The sequence below is a fragment of the Styela clava genome, chromosome 14 (genome assembly GCF_964204865.1).
Source record: "Styela clava chromosome 14, kaStyClav1.hap1.2, whole genome shotgun sequence".
Lineage (NCBI taxonomy): Eukaryota > Metazoa > Chordata > Ascidiacea > Stolidobranchia > Styelidae > Styela > Styela clava.
In genome coordinates, this window is record NC_135263.1 from 5,864,266 (window position 1) to 5,876,394 (window position 12,129).

Sequence of the window (12,129 nt, forward strand, 5' to 3'; positions counted from 1 at the left end):
ATATGAACCTGAGATGTGTAATCTGTAATATGTTATCTTATTTGAACAGTGAAAGAAAAGAAGTCTGGTCTGATCAGCATAGGTGTGCAAACGGAAGATGAAGTTGCTGAAACGCGAGCAAACACGGGTATGTCAATTCAACAACATATTCGAATATTGAGATTAAATCGAAGTTTAAAAATCAAAAATGTACTTTTTCTTCATTATTTCAAGTTTTGCCAGTCGATTGCCTCATCTTTTATAATAAAATTCCCAACAATCGGAAGTAAAAGAATGAATGCATTACAGTCAAAAAATTAAATAAATTATCGTCAATTCACCTTAAACGAATGTGTGGTGATCCCAAGTGGTACTTAGTAACGACCTTTACTTGTTGCCCTCAAAGAACTGTCTCATAGCCCCTTAGAATGGTTGAGGCCCTGTTTCAGAAATACTGCGATAGGTTAATAAAATAATGATGCACCAACCTCCTTTATACATCCTGTACGCAATCTTTCAATTTCTACAAAAAAGTATTTCAATTTTGATTTGATCTACACAGAGGAACAAATGGGTAGATTGGATGCTCAAAAATTAGATGATGACAAAAATTCAACTCAACCAATGGAAGTTTCTGACACAAAAGGTAACAATTTCAATGTTGATGTGGTAAATTGATCGATTCTTTTATTTATCAATTATTTCAAAACAAGGCGCGAAAGTTTACGCATGGATCGTATTGCTAAAATGTCGTTGTCATGACAAATTGCTTTTGTCCACAAAAATGGACCACTTGTTATTCGAATTTCAGTTCTTAAAATTAGAAGAAGTCGCTCAAAAACCAATGCTTTTGTTTATTCTTTTTCAGCGCTGTATACTGTATTAACTATAAATTTTGCTGGTTTTTATAATTCAAGGCGAGACTTTTTTTCAATCATTTTTGCAAAGTATATTTATAAGTTCTTCCTGTATTAATACATCGTTTCAAATTTTCATACCTTGCGTGATGTTGCGGACATGCGATTAGATTTTAACCTGCGATTACGCCCACCGTGCTTTGATTTGGTACAAGTCTTTCAACATTTAGCGCGAATATTTCTGATTTTGCACTGGCCATATTAATACATATGTTTGCTCTCTTGTGTAACTTCTTATTATATTCTTTGTTTCTGCTATTTTAGAAGAGTCAATCAGCAATATAGAAACAGATTTAGCAAGTAAGTTTTTTTTGTTGTTAGACAAGTTTTGATTTTTTTTATTACAACGAAAATTCATTTTTTACTTCACATTTTGTATAGCATATGCAACTTTATAATGATACTCAATAGCCTATATATGATTAAGTCCTTGTATCAGCTTTCCTTTCCTCCTTATAAATATGAAAATTGTAATCCTGGATAAGCAGACTCATTCAGATGTACAATTGCCTCTGATATCTTCAAATTGGAAAAAAAAATTGAAATATTGAATCAACAATATTTTAAATTGACGGTTTTATTATAAATTTCACTTTTTCATAAAGACAGACAATAAACTAAATCTTTTAGCTATGAATAGTTACACCAGATTATTAAAATATTGTCAAATTGTGATAAAATATTGTATCTTCACACAACTTCATGTAAAATTGGCGAACAAAATTAGTAACCCCCATACACATACATCTAGAGCGCCTATCTCACCTATAATAAGGATTATTTTTGGCATATTTCAGTCATGGCACCTCCTGCCCAAACAGTAATCGTGAAAACTGAGACCCAGAAGACAAAAGACCAGCCAGCAAATGAAATAAAGAAAATACAGGTAGAGATATTTTTTTAGCTCTCTAACACCTTTCCACTTCCATTTATGTGCTTACATACACATCCATATTCAGTGGTGCATGAGGTGGTTTTCAGCATCTAAACTAAGCCCTTTTGAAATTTTTATAAGACTGAAAAGGTCACGAAGAAGGCGTGTTTGATTTTCACGTGACTAATTTTGGTATAATCGCGAATACATTTCCTCAGCTTGACCTGAATATTTAAGATGTAAACATTTTCAAATTCTCCCTATCTTAAAAGTATTTGTCAGCACAAAAACCAAAACGTCTTGTGCCACAAGGACATCGATTACTCGTTTTTTAGTTATTTTGCGAACATGTGCAATAACTTATTGAAGCTGATTGCAGTAATAATCTGCACTCATGACACTCCATCCTAGATAGGTTCATATCGGAATACTTTACTTTTTGAATGTTTTGCCAAAAACTTAGTTTTCTGCTTCAAGTCCAATTGTGTTGATAGATTATATAGTACGGTAGTGTGTTTAATAAAACTCTTGAATTACATTTTTCGAATTTTAAATTTCTCTTGCCCATCTCACCTTGATTAATATCCGAAAGATATACCAGTGATTTTGAAGGAATTAGAAACATATTTTGTTCGTACAATTTATGCTCAAAATTTTAAATTCACTATCAATTTGTGAATTTGCTATATCACAATTTCTACTTTTTACAGCCTTCCAAAAAACGTCATTTCACTCCGCCGTCCGTTGATGCACTCCTTGGAAGATGTCGTCTCACACTTGAACTGTTCACCAAAGTGTTTCTCAATGATGTCGGTGCTGAACCAAAGTCTATTCTACAAGATTTAGGAGGATTTGAGGTAATTTATACAGAATCATTCAATTGTCAGTAAAATGAACTTGGTTGCGATTTTAGTGATGATCATTTTTTGTTCTCCCGTATTGTGTGTACCAGGTTATGGTAAGGGCATAGTTTTATTCCGATTTTCCTTATTTTAATTCTATTACGAGTGCGTGAACTGTCTGTGTTTTCCAAGCGAATATACCCCCATAGGTTTCAGTTTCTTTACACAACTTAATGTAAAGTAGGCAAACAAAATTAAAATCTCCATATTGGTACACACGCTTCTGAAGCGCCCATTTTTCTGCTGAATTTTAATTCCCAAGAAAAATTAGGATTTTATTGGAAAATGAAAATAAATTCCAATCTAACTTTTTATGCCATTCTGTATCTAAATAACAGGCAGAAAAAAATGAAAAATTATATAAATTTTCATACAAGGTACGAGAAGCGAAATTCCGCAAAGAAATGGAAAAACTGCGAAATTCTCAATCTGTCGATCTTCAATTGAACGTAGAAAGAGAGCCACATCGTCTCATTGTTCAAACTTTCAAACAATTGAATCAACATTATCGCAGAAGATCAGGAATGTCATCTTCATCTTTGTCATCTTCAACTCAACCATTGGCTGTTCAACGAGTGAGTAGAATGTTAACTACACGATTTTGGTAGAATTTACCTTCTTTTTTGATCTATATGAAAAGACACAAGCGAGTGTGATATAGAAAAAGGATCAATAAATATCCCACTATGAGTTTCTGCCAAATTAGTGTGATATTCTGGGACGCATCAACTCTCTCAATAAATTTTTTTTTATATGACACTAATTCATATAATTATCTAGGAACAAGGTCGGTACAAAAATTACTGATATCTAGAGCATCGTGCCTCATTTAATTTCTGGAAACGACTTGAAAAACTCTTCATTACTAGCATGTCTCGGCGGCTGGCGTATTGTGCTAACACTGGCATGAAAAACTACGGCCGGCGGGCCATATCCGGCCCGTTTGGTAGTTCAATCTAGCCCGCCTGATGCTGCCACAACCCGACTAAAACCAAATTTTGATGTTTTAGCTGGAAAATTGCTCAAGGAATTTGTTGAGATTGTGATTAAATTTAGTTTTGACATGAGTCTTATTGTTTTCAGCATTTACTTTTGTATAACACTGTAAATATTGTTCATAAAAAGTAACTTTTTACGTCAAACTTATGTGGCCCGCCAGTCTCGGTGCCAAAATTTTTGGCCCCTGGTCTAGAAACCTTGCCCACTCCTGTTCTGGAACACAACAGCTAGGGACACCCATGTCTTTGCACCTCTTATTTACCTGTGCAGGCTCGAATTATGTTCGCCAAGAATGGAAATTCTATCATTTTATTAAAACTCTTCCTTTACTTTTACTCAGGTAAAAGTAATCTTCAAAGAAGAGCCCGGTGAAGGATCAGGAGTTGCCAGAAGTTTTTATACCGCTTTATGTGAAGCTCTTTTATCCTCTGATCAACTTCCGCCACTAGATGGTATTCTGGTTCCTTTGGGTTCATCTTCTTCCAGGTTTGTTATGTGAATTGTTTTCTACTTTTTACTTTAATTTTCCAGTACTTAAGTCTTTACCTTTGGTATTTTGTAGCAATAAAAGAATTTGACCAGTGGCTCACGAACTTCCATGTTCTGCGCCCCCTTCCAAGACTCTGCGGCCTCTGGCTTTAAATGAAAAAGCTAGTTTCGTTCTCAATTATTCTTCATCAGTTCTTTTATTTACTACATTTAATTATAGAGAGACAACAAAGGCAAGTAAAAAAAATGCAATACTGTCAAAGAATTGAACTAATCACAACTAATTTACTTTTAAATGATCGCAAATGGTGCCCATTGGCCCTCCATGGCCCTAGGCGGGATGGGGGCTTTTTCGAGAAATCTTGTCCGTATGTAATTCTTTGGGTTCAATCTGGCTGTTGGATTAAAAAGATTCCCGAACCTATTGTTGTTTTAATTTTTAGGAATTCGTCTGGAATTCATCACAGCCTCGTGTCTAGGTTGAGACGACGAGAACAAGAAAGAGAGAGGGACAGATCAGGACGTGCCGGTAAGTTATTTGTTATAGATAGAAAGATGTTTTGAAGTTGACATTTTGGTAATATCAATCCAATATTATCAATATCTGACAGGTATGTTCGCAATATTTGAGAGTGTATGACATAACTGATAATAATAATGATATTTACCAAATATATATAGTATCGACATAAAATAAGCCAAATGAAATGTAATTAGGTCATCTTATAGGCTTTCCTTCCCCTATATGCTAAATATGAAAAACCTAAATTACATTGCCTTATATTTTGTATCTGTATCGTACTTATAACTCAAATCGAATTATTTAATTCTTCTAGGAGGAAGAAAAATAAACTTGCGATCCTATTTCATGGCTCGATATGCTCAACGTTCCAACGCTCCCACAACAACAACAACGTCAACATCTGGGCCGAGTACAGTCACATCGTCCACTTCATCTCAAATCTCAGCGCTTTCGCCACCATTTTATAAAAGGACTGAATCCCGCAGAGGTGAATACACATTAGTTTTAGATGTCATCATATGGCTTTCTATATTCGAAATGAAAAATAAAATAATATGATTTCAAAATTTAATTTTTTGCGCGTTTTAAAATTGGAGGTAACTAATTTTGTTCCCCTATTTTACATCAAGTGGTGTAAAGAGACTCGAACCTATGGGATGGGCAGAGGGTATTTTCACTTGGCGATCACAGACAGTCCCCGAACTCGTAATCGAACCAAAATAAGGAATATCAGAAAAAAAAAGTATGGCCTAACCTGGTCACATACTATGCTACGCTAGTACTGAGATTTCAGTAGACAGTAGTTCACACTGGATTGTCTTGATATAAAGCCTATTCATGCCTTTATTTTAAACAAGGTTGTACAAGCATTTGCTACTATTTTTGAAAGGACCGGAATTCTTACTATTATGCCATAATTTTTAGTCCGATTTTCCCTATTTTAATTCTATTACGAGTTTGGGTACTGTCTGTATTGGCCAAGTGAATATCCCTGCCTAGAGGTTTCAGTTGCTTCACACGAAATAGGCGAACAAAATTAGTTACTTCTATATTGGTGCATAGACTTCTGGGAGCGCTGCTCCCCCAATGTAATAACTAAAACATTAACCATTAGGCCAATCAGAAGTCTTGGAAAATTTATTTCACATTTTTTTTTCAGGAGATTCCGCTGCTAGAAATGTTTCCGGAGGGTGGTCTCTTGACAAGCGTGTATTTGGAGATCGACTACTTCCAAAAGTCATTGCAATCAATCCAATGTGGCCAGAAAAAATTACTGGAATGCTGTTAAGTAAGTCACATGAGGCTGCTTTTTAATTTTTGAGATAAAAATGGATTTCCATATTTTAACGAAGGAGAGGAAAGTATTAAACGATCATATGGTACACCAAGTCCTCTTATTTGGTTACCAGACCGTATCTGGTATGGGCATTTGTTCTAGATGTATACATTACAAAAACAAAAAAAAATCCAGACTGTACATTCCTGTTTTTTGATAAAAACTTTTGTTATTCTAGGTCTTCCTGTGTCTGAACTTCTTCTGCTGCTTAGCAGCGATACTCGTCTAAATAACAAAGTCAATGAAGCCGCGCGTCGTCTCACACTCTTCGGATATACAGGAGAAGAAGATGCGCAGAGTAACGTCCCAAAGGATGGACATGGGACGTCCTCAAATGAAACCAATTTGGAAAGATCTCCTCGAAACAACGCAAGAATGAGTGTCGGTGCATCAAATGAAAAATCACCACCTGGGTCGAGTCCACTTACAACAAAAGAGAAAGTTCCGGAAAAAGATTTGGAATACGGTAAATTATCGTCACGAGAGTTTCCCAAACGTTTCAGGCTCAAAGGCTCGTTTAAATTGGGAGGCATTGGAAAGAATATTTCTCGTTATTAACATTAAATTAAAACAAGAAAAAGTTTTATAACATATACGCTTTTATATAATATTAGCTTGTTGCCAATTATAGCCATCTCACTCAGGGTTTAATAAATTGGGTAGTGAGTACGCAATCGTGAGAATTTTTCAGATCAAGATAATTCAAATGGGGGTAGATTTGACCTTTATTGGGGGGAAATTTTGCAAATAAGAAAGTGTGTTACTAAGTGTGATTCTCTAAACCTGAGTAGGGGAATCCAAGATATGATGGCAAGCGCTCACCACATAAACAAAATACCAACTTTCTTTACAAACACTGCACTTTTTATGCATTAATCAAATTTATAATCCAGCGTAAAAAAATTTCAGATTCTGATCACGAAGAAGAAGAGGTGGACATTTCCACTTTCCCTCTGTTTTATCAACCTGGAAAACGAGGATTCTATTCTCCTGCTGCTGGATCCGCTACAAAAAAGACTTCATCAAAATCGATCGATTCTGAAACAACCAGAACGACGCCCAAGAAACCTGTTCCTCTCGGATACGAAGCCAGATTGAACGCATTCAGAAATGTCGGAAGAATTATAGGATTGTGTTTGCTACAGAACGAACTCTGTCCGTTGCCTCTGAACAGACATATTTTGAAAGCTTTGCTTGGAAGAAAGGTGCGTATTTACTTGTGATTAAATTATCTATGGAACCAAGCTCGAATGCTCAAATTCATGGGTGCAAACGTTCAATGACTAGCCGCAGTACTTGGATTTTTTTCAACAATTGAGCAAACAACATTTTAGTAAATTTTTATTTTTAGGAAAAAATCACTTTTCTTTACTAATAATGTACCAAACAGTTTCAAATGTTGTGCTATTACTTTTATTTTTTATCATGTCATCCATGACATCTTGCTGATTGATAATCAAATGTTACGGAAACAAATAAGGAAGCCAATGTAATTAATTATTTTACAAAATTTCAGATCAACTGGCACGATTTTGCATTCTTTGATCCTGTCATGTATGAAAGTATGAGATTTGTTTTGGCCGAGAACGAGAAGAAATCTGACAACAACGTAGAGTTACTAAACGCCCTCGATCTAACATTCGTCGCAAATCCTCTTCCAGAAGAAGGAGGGGGAGAAGTGAGTATAAGACAGGATTTTCATTTATCCTATGAAAGAGGAAGGCTGATAAGATGGTTCAATCATGTGACAAGTCATGGTCTCTTGTTTGGTTACCAGTCCATGTTCGGTATGGAAATAGTTAACCAGTTATATATCTCAGATGCAAGTCCTAACAGATAGCGGTTACGGTGACGCCATAACCTTAACACACGACGATTCTCACAGGATTCGAACCCGAAAAGGGTAATTAATCAATGGGGTGATGGCAAGCGTGTTCCTACCGCTTAGCACAATGCCAAAATCGATTTGATTTGGCTTTGAAAATGCTATTCACAAACAGCTACTCCAAAAAAATATAAAAAATTGAAGCCATATATGCCAGCTTATTTTGCTAATCAATAGGGTTAAAGTGTCCGCGAAAATCCAAATAGGTTGATCAAACCAATGATGCCTATTTGAATATGTGATTGTGAGTTTGTACGTGCCTTGTTGGGAGCATATAAGAAAAATTTTTAAATTCTGTCAAGTTTGTTATCTAAATTTTCTCAAAAATTCTCAGGTCGAGCTGATACCAGGCGGATCTTCAATAAGTGTTACTCCAAGTAATTTGAGGGATTATGTGAGAAGATATACAACATACAGGATGATTACTTGCTGCCACAAATACATTAAACAGGTACAGAATATTTACATTAGTAGAGTGTCTGGACTCTGGAGACTGATTCGAAATTTTGAATTCTTCTGAGTCTGCTGCAGAAATATTCTAGTTTACTGAGTATTTTTATCAGTATATTGAAGAAGGCTTGGATACCAAAGTTTTTGTTTTCAAAATTCGATTTTCTAGGGGGTCAAAGCTAGAGTCAGAATTATTTTTTTTAAACATGAGTCATTAGTTAAAATTTTCGTAGGCAGAGTCCAATTTTTTTCAGACTTTTGCCAGACTCCATAACCCTGCTGCTTGCCATGTTTTGGAGAGAGAGATAATCACATTTTTCAAAATATATCATCAATGTACACATTTCAGTAAGAAGAATAAACAATTATTATAAAATTTAATTGGATGTTTTCCCGGGCATCAAATTCCTCGTTTACTTGCAAACGACTCGTTTTTGATGATGTTCTCCTGTTTTTGTTGTATTTTCAAAATTTAGTATCATTGTGTTATTTATGCAGTAAACTAAAACGCCCAAAACAGGATAGACTAAGGTTTCAAATCTAGCTGTCTGTATATTTTAGTGGCCTCTGTAACATGTAGTCTACTAACTATAAAATCCAAATTCTCGATGCCACACGCAAAAAAAAATTATTTATTGAAATATTAAAATTTTTAGATGAAAGAAGGTTTATTCGATGTGTTGCCTAGAAGTTCATTGGATGGTTTAACTGCAGAAGATTTAAGATTGCTGGCAAATGGATGTGGTCGTGTCAATGTTCACACATTGATCAGTTACACTTCTTTTAATGACGAGAGTGGTAAATCAGGTCAGTATTATATTGAGGTGTATTTTTTTTGGTATTATGCAATATTTTAAATTTAAATATTTTACAGTGCTAATGATAAAAAATATTCGAAAATTCTTGTATTCAAATTTTGTTTCAAAATGTTACAGATACTCATTGCGAATTTTTAACTTTCTCACTGATGACTGAATTAAACAAAATTTAGAGGAATTTGATTGGTTTAAGACTCCAAGTAATAAAAATATCAACTTCGAAATCAACACCATATACTCAATTACCCAAAAATTGCAATAACAAGCACTTTTTTGGGAGATATATTTTATAACATAAATTTGTTGTAACTTATTTCTACTTATATCAGTATTTATATTGTCAAAAGTGAAAAAAAAAAGTTCTTTATTTTTGTATAATGTTTCGGCCTCAAATTTTCATTTGTCAATTCAAATCAGTCATGAGTTGCTTCAGTATATTTTTTCTTCAGCTGGTTCCAATGCTGAAAAACTCACAGAATTCAAACGCTGGTTCTGGTCCGTTGTATTAGCGATGAATCATTCCTCTCGTCAAGAACTTCTCTATTTCTGGACGGGATCACCCGCTCTCCCCGCGAGCGAAGACGGCTTCCAGCCTATGCCTACTGTTACAATACGTCCACCTGATGATCAACACCTTCCCACGGCCAACACTTGTATTTCGAGACTGTATGTTCCTTTCTACTCTACAAGGTAAGTTGATCAATTTTTGAGAAGAGGTCCTTGTGTGTTTCCAGTCAATATCTGGTCCATGTTCTTGTCAACTTATCTGGATTTTCGTTCTGTATGTTTATCTTGTGTATTGTAATTTTGGCGCTCCAGAAGTATGTGTACCAATATTGAGGTAACTAATTTTGTTTGCCTACTTTACATCAAGTTGTGTGAAGGGACTGAAACCTATGGGCAGGGGGTATATTCAGATAGTCCCCGAACTCGTAATAGAACAAAATAAGGAAAATCGGAATAAAATCATGGCCCAACCCTAACCTGGTACATATACTACGGGAGTACCTGTTTATCTTGTGTGTTGTGATTTTTGGCTCAGTTCAAAGCAAATTATCCTATGTTGTATTTTCTCTTCAAACGATTTTTGCTGTGTGATGTATTTTATTTATTCGGATTTGAAAATTGCTGCTTGCATTCCAGAGTAATCCTGAAACAAAAGTTGATGATCGCCATAAAGACAAAGAACTTTGGTTTTGTGTGAAGATAACATTTAAAATGACAGCCAGACGAACCGACTTATTTAAAACTGTGGCCAATGGAAGACATTTTTGCGGGTTTTATTTTAGGAATATGAATCCTATCTTCAGATTTTGTTCCACGTTTTTGACTTGCATGTTTACTCAACTAGATTTGTCTTATTAATTTAATTATTTTGAATTTGAAAACTAAGTGAAAGCGGTTTTGTTTTATCTAGGAAATTTTGTGTGTGAACTTTTTGGCCTTTTTGCTTTAACTCCTTATTTATTTTGATAACGTGAATTGTGAATAGTGCCTCGATGACAAATTTTTTGCCACCGGGACTTTGCAATGCACTGTGTTCTATTACTATGTGCCAGGATAAAACAATCATTAATTTAAAAATAAAATTGCATTGGCAGTTTGCTTGTCTAATAAATTTGAAACAAATAAGGCGTTAGTTTTGAATCAACCCCTTTTATATGCACCATTCAGCAGGTCCAACCCTTATGTGGGAAGTTTTTTCACGCTTCTAGTTGGACATGTCAGTGGACATAACAGTGGACATAAAGAGAAAAGCTGGGGAACATACTGCCCGCAACATTGAAAGATAACTTGAATTGTTCTCTAATTTTCCTCGCTATATAGTTTTTATAAAGAAAAAAAGGACCTCCGGAAGTATGCGCACCAAGATGGCGCACAACCTAATCATAGTATGTGTACCGGTGTGGATTCAGGTTGTGCGACATCTTGGTGCGGATACTTCTGAGGCACGGAAAAAAATTCTTTTTTTTTCATTTGTACTTTATTTCTCGACCGCGCACTGTTCCTTGCACTCTTTCGCCAGCAGTTTTGTTATGGATGTTTCCTCAACCCACAAAAATTCTTCTTATACTTTGATATTGTAGAATTTTTAGAAACATGACTGACAACTACCACGGAAAGAGTCAATGTTTACAACCATGCCCGGTTAATTGTCTGAGCGAAAGAAATGTCCGAGTCGCTCCACAAATTTCAATTGTTACGTCATTGAATTAATTCTGATTGGTCATCCACGCTCCGGGAAATATCCATTAACGTTATCTTTCGGATATACCGTCAGTGGGCAGAAGAGGTACATTGGTTTATCGTCTATGTCAGGGCTGTCCAACCTTTTTAGACGAAGTACTACATTCAGTTCTCGAAAGATTGCGCGGGCCATTTTGACATGGTAGTTATGTTCTAGTTTTCGCTACACCTACAGATATATGAAAAAACCAACAAAGCACCTAAATTATAAGAACAATGGAAATACGAAGATACAGTAAAGTCAAAAGTTTTAACCACACATATATATTTCAATGGGAATTATGCGTTTATCCAATAAGTTTAGGTGCAATGGACGATGTAGCAATGCGAAGCGGATATTTCACGTGGCTGTCAGAAATTAGTATCTCATGTATTAGTATCTCATTCAAACATGTCTCAATAGCAATAACGTCCACAAATGTACAAAAAAAAGAAGCTTTCGATAGCTAGGTGGTACTTCTCGCGCGTTTGAACGACAATTTTTTCATTAGAGGTTTCAATAATGGCTCAGATTTGTGAAAGACATTGGGATTCGGATAATACCGCGCGGATCACTCGGATATCTTCGACGGGCCACGGGTTGGGCGACTCTGGTCTATGTCCTCATTTGTTAGTGGTCATGTACGTTAAATCGGGCTGGCCAATGAGTGTATATATGTAGGGCTAGGCATTTCGAATCGAATAGTAAATTATTCGAATCGGTCAAGAGC

The 12,129-nt window shown here is 35.4% G+C and overlaps 1 protein-coding gene across 2 annotated transcripts in view; it reads left to right on the forward strand.

Annotated features, from left to right (window-relative positions):
* The window catches only part of LOC120340423 (E3 ubiquitin-protein ligase UBR5-like), a 44,325-nt gene extending 33,521 nt beyond the window's left edge, over positions 1 to 10,804 (forward strand). For both annotated transcript variants that reach the window (XM_078120334.1, XM_078120336.1), the window contains exons 48-64: positions 50 to 127; positions 542 to 625; positions 1,161 to 1,196; positions 1,694 to 1,782; positions 2,481 to 2,627; positions 3,050 to 3,247; positions 4,012 to 4,157; positions 4,604 to 4,689; positions 4,997 to 5,170; positions 5,843 to 5,971; positions 6,198 to 6,485; positions 6,929 to 7,224; positions 7,536 to 7,697; positions 8,239 to 8,355; positions 9,011 to 9,161; positions 9,622 to 9,862; positions 10,316 to 10,804. In XM_078120334.1, coding sequence (XP_077976460.1) covers positions 50 to 127; positions 542 to 625; positions 1,161 to 1,196; positions 1,694 to 1,782; positions 2,481 to 2,627; positions 3,050 to 3,247; positions 4,012 to 4,157; positions 4,604 to 4,689; positions 4,997 to 5,170; positions 5,843 to 5,971; positions 6,198 to 6,485; positions 6,929 to 7,224; positions 7,536 to 7,697; positions 8,239 to 8,355; positions 9,011 to 9,161; positions 9,622 to 9,862; positions 10,316 to 10,376 — 2,483 coding nt within the window. In that variant the 3' untranslated portion in view covers positions 10,377 to 10,804. The remainder of the gene's footprint in view (positions 1 to 49; positions 128 to 541; positions 626 to 1,160; positions 1,197 to 1,693; positions 1,783 to 2,480; positions 2,628 to 3,049; positions 3,248 to 4,011; positions 4,158 to 4,603; positions 4,690 to 4,996; positions 5,171 to 5,842; positions 5,972 to 6,197; positions 6,486 to 6,928; positions 7,225 to 7,535; positions 7,698 to 8,238; positions 8,356 to 9,010; positions 9,162 to 9,621; positions 9,863 to 10,315) is intronic.
* The last annotated feature ends 1,325 nt before the right edge of the window (positions 10,805 to 12,129 follow it).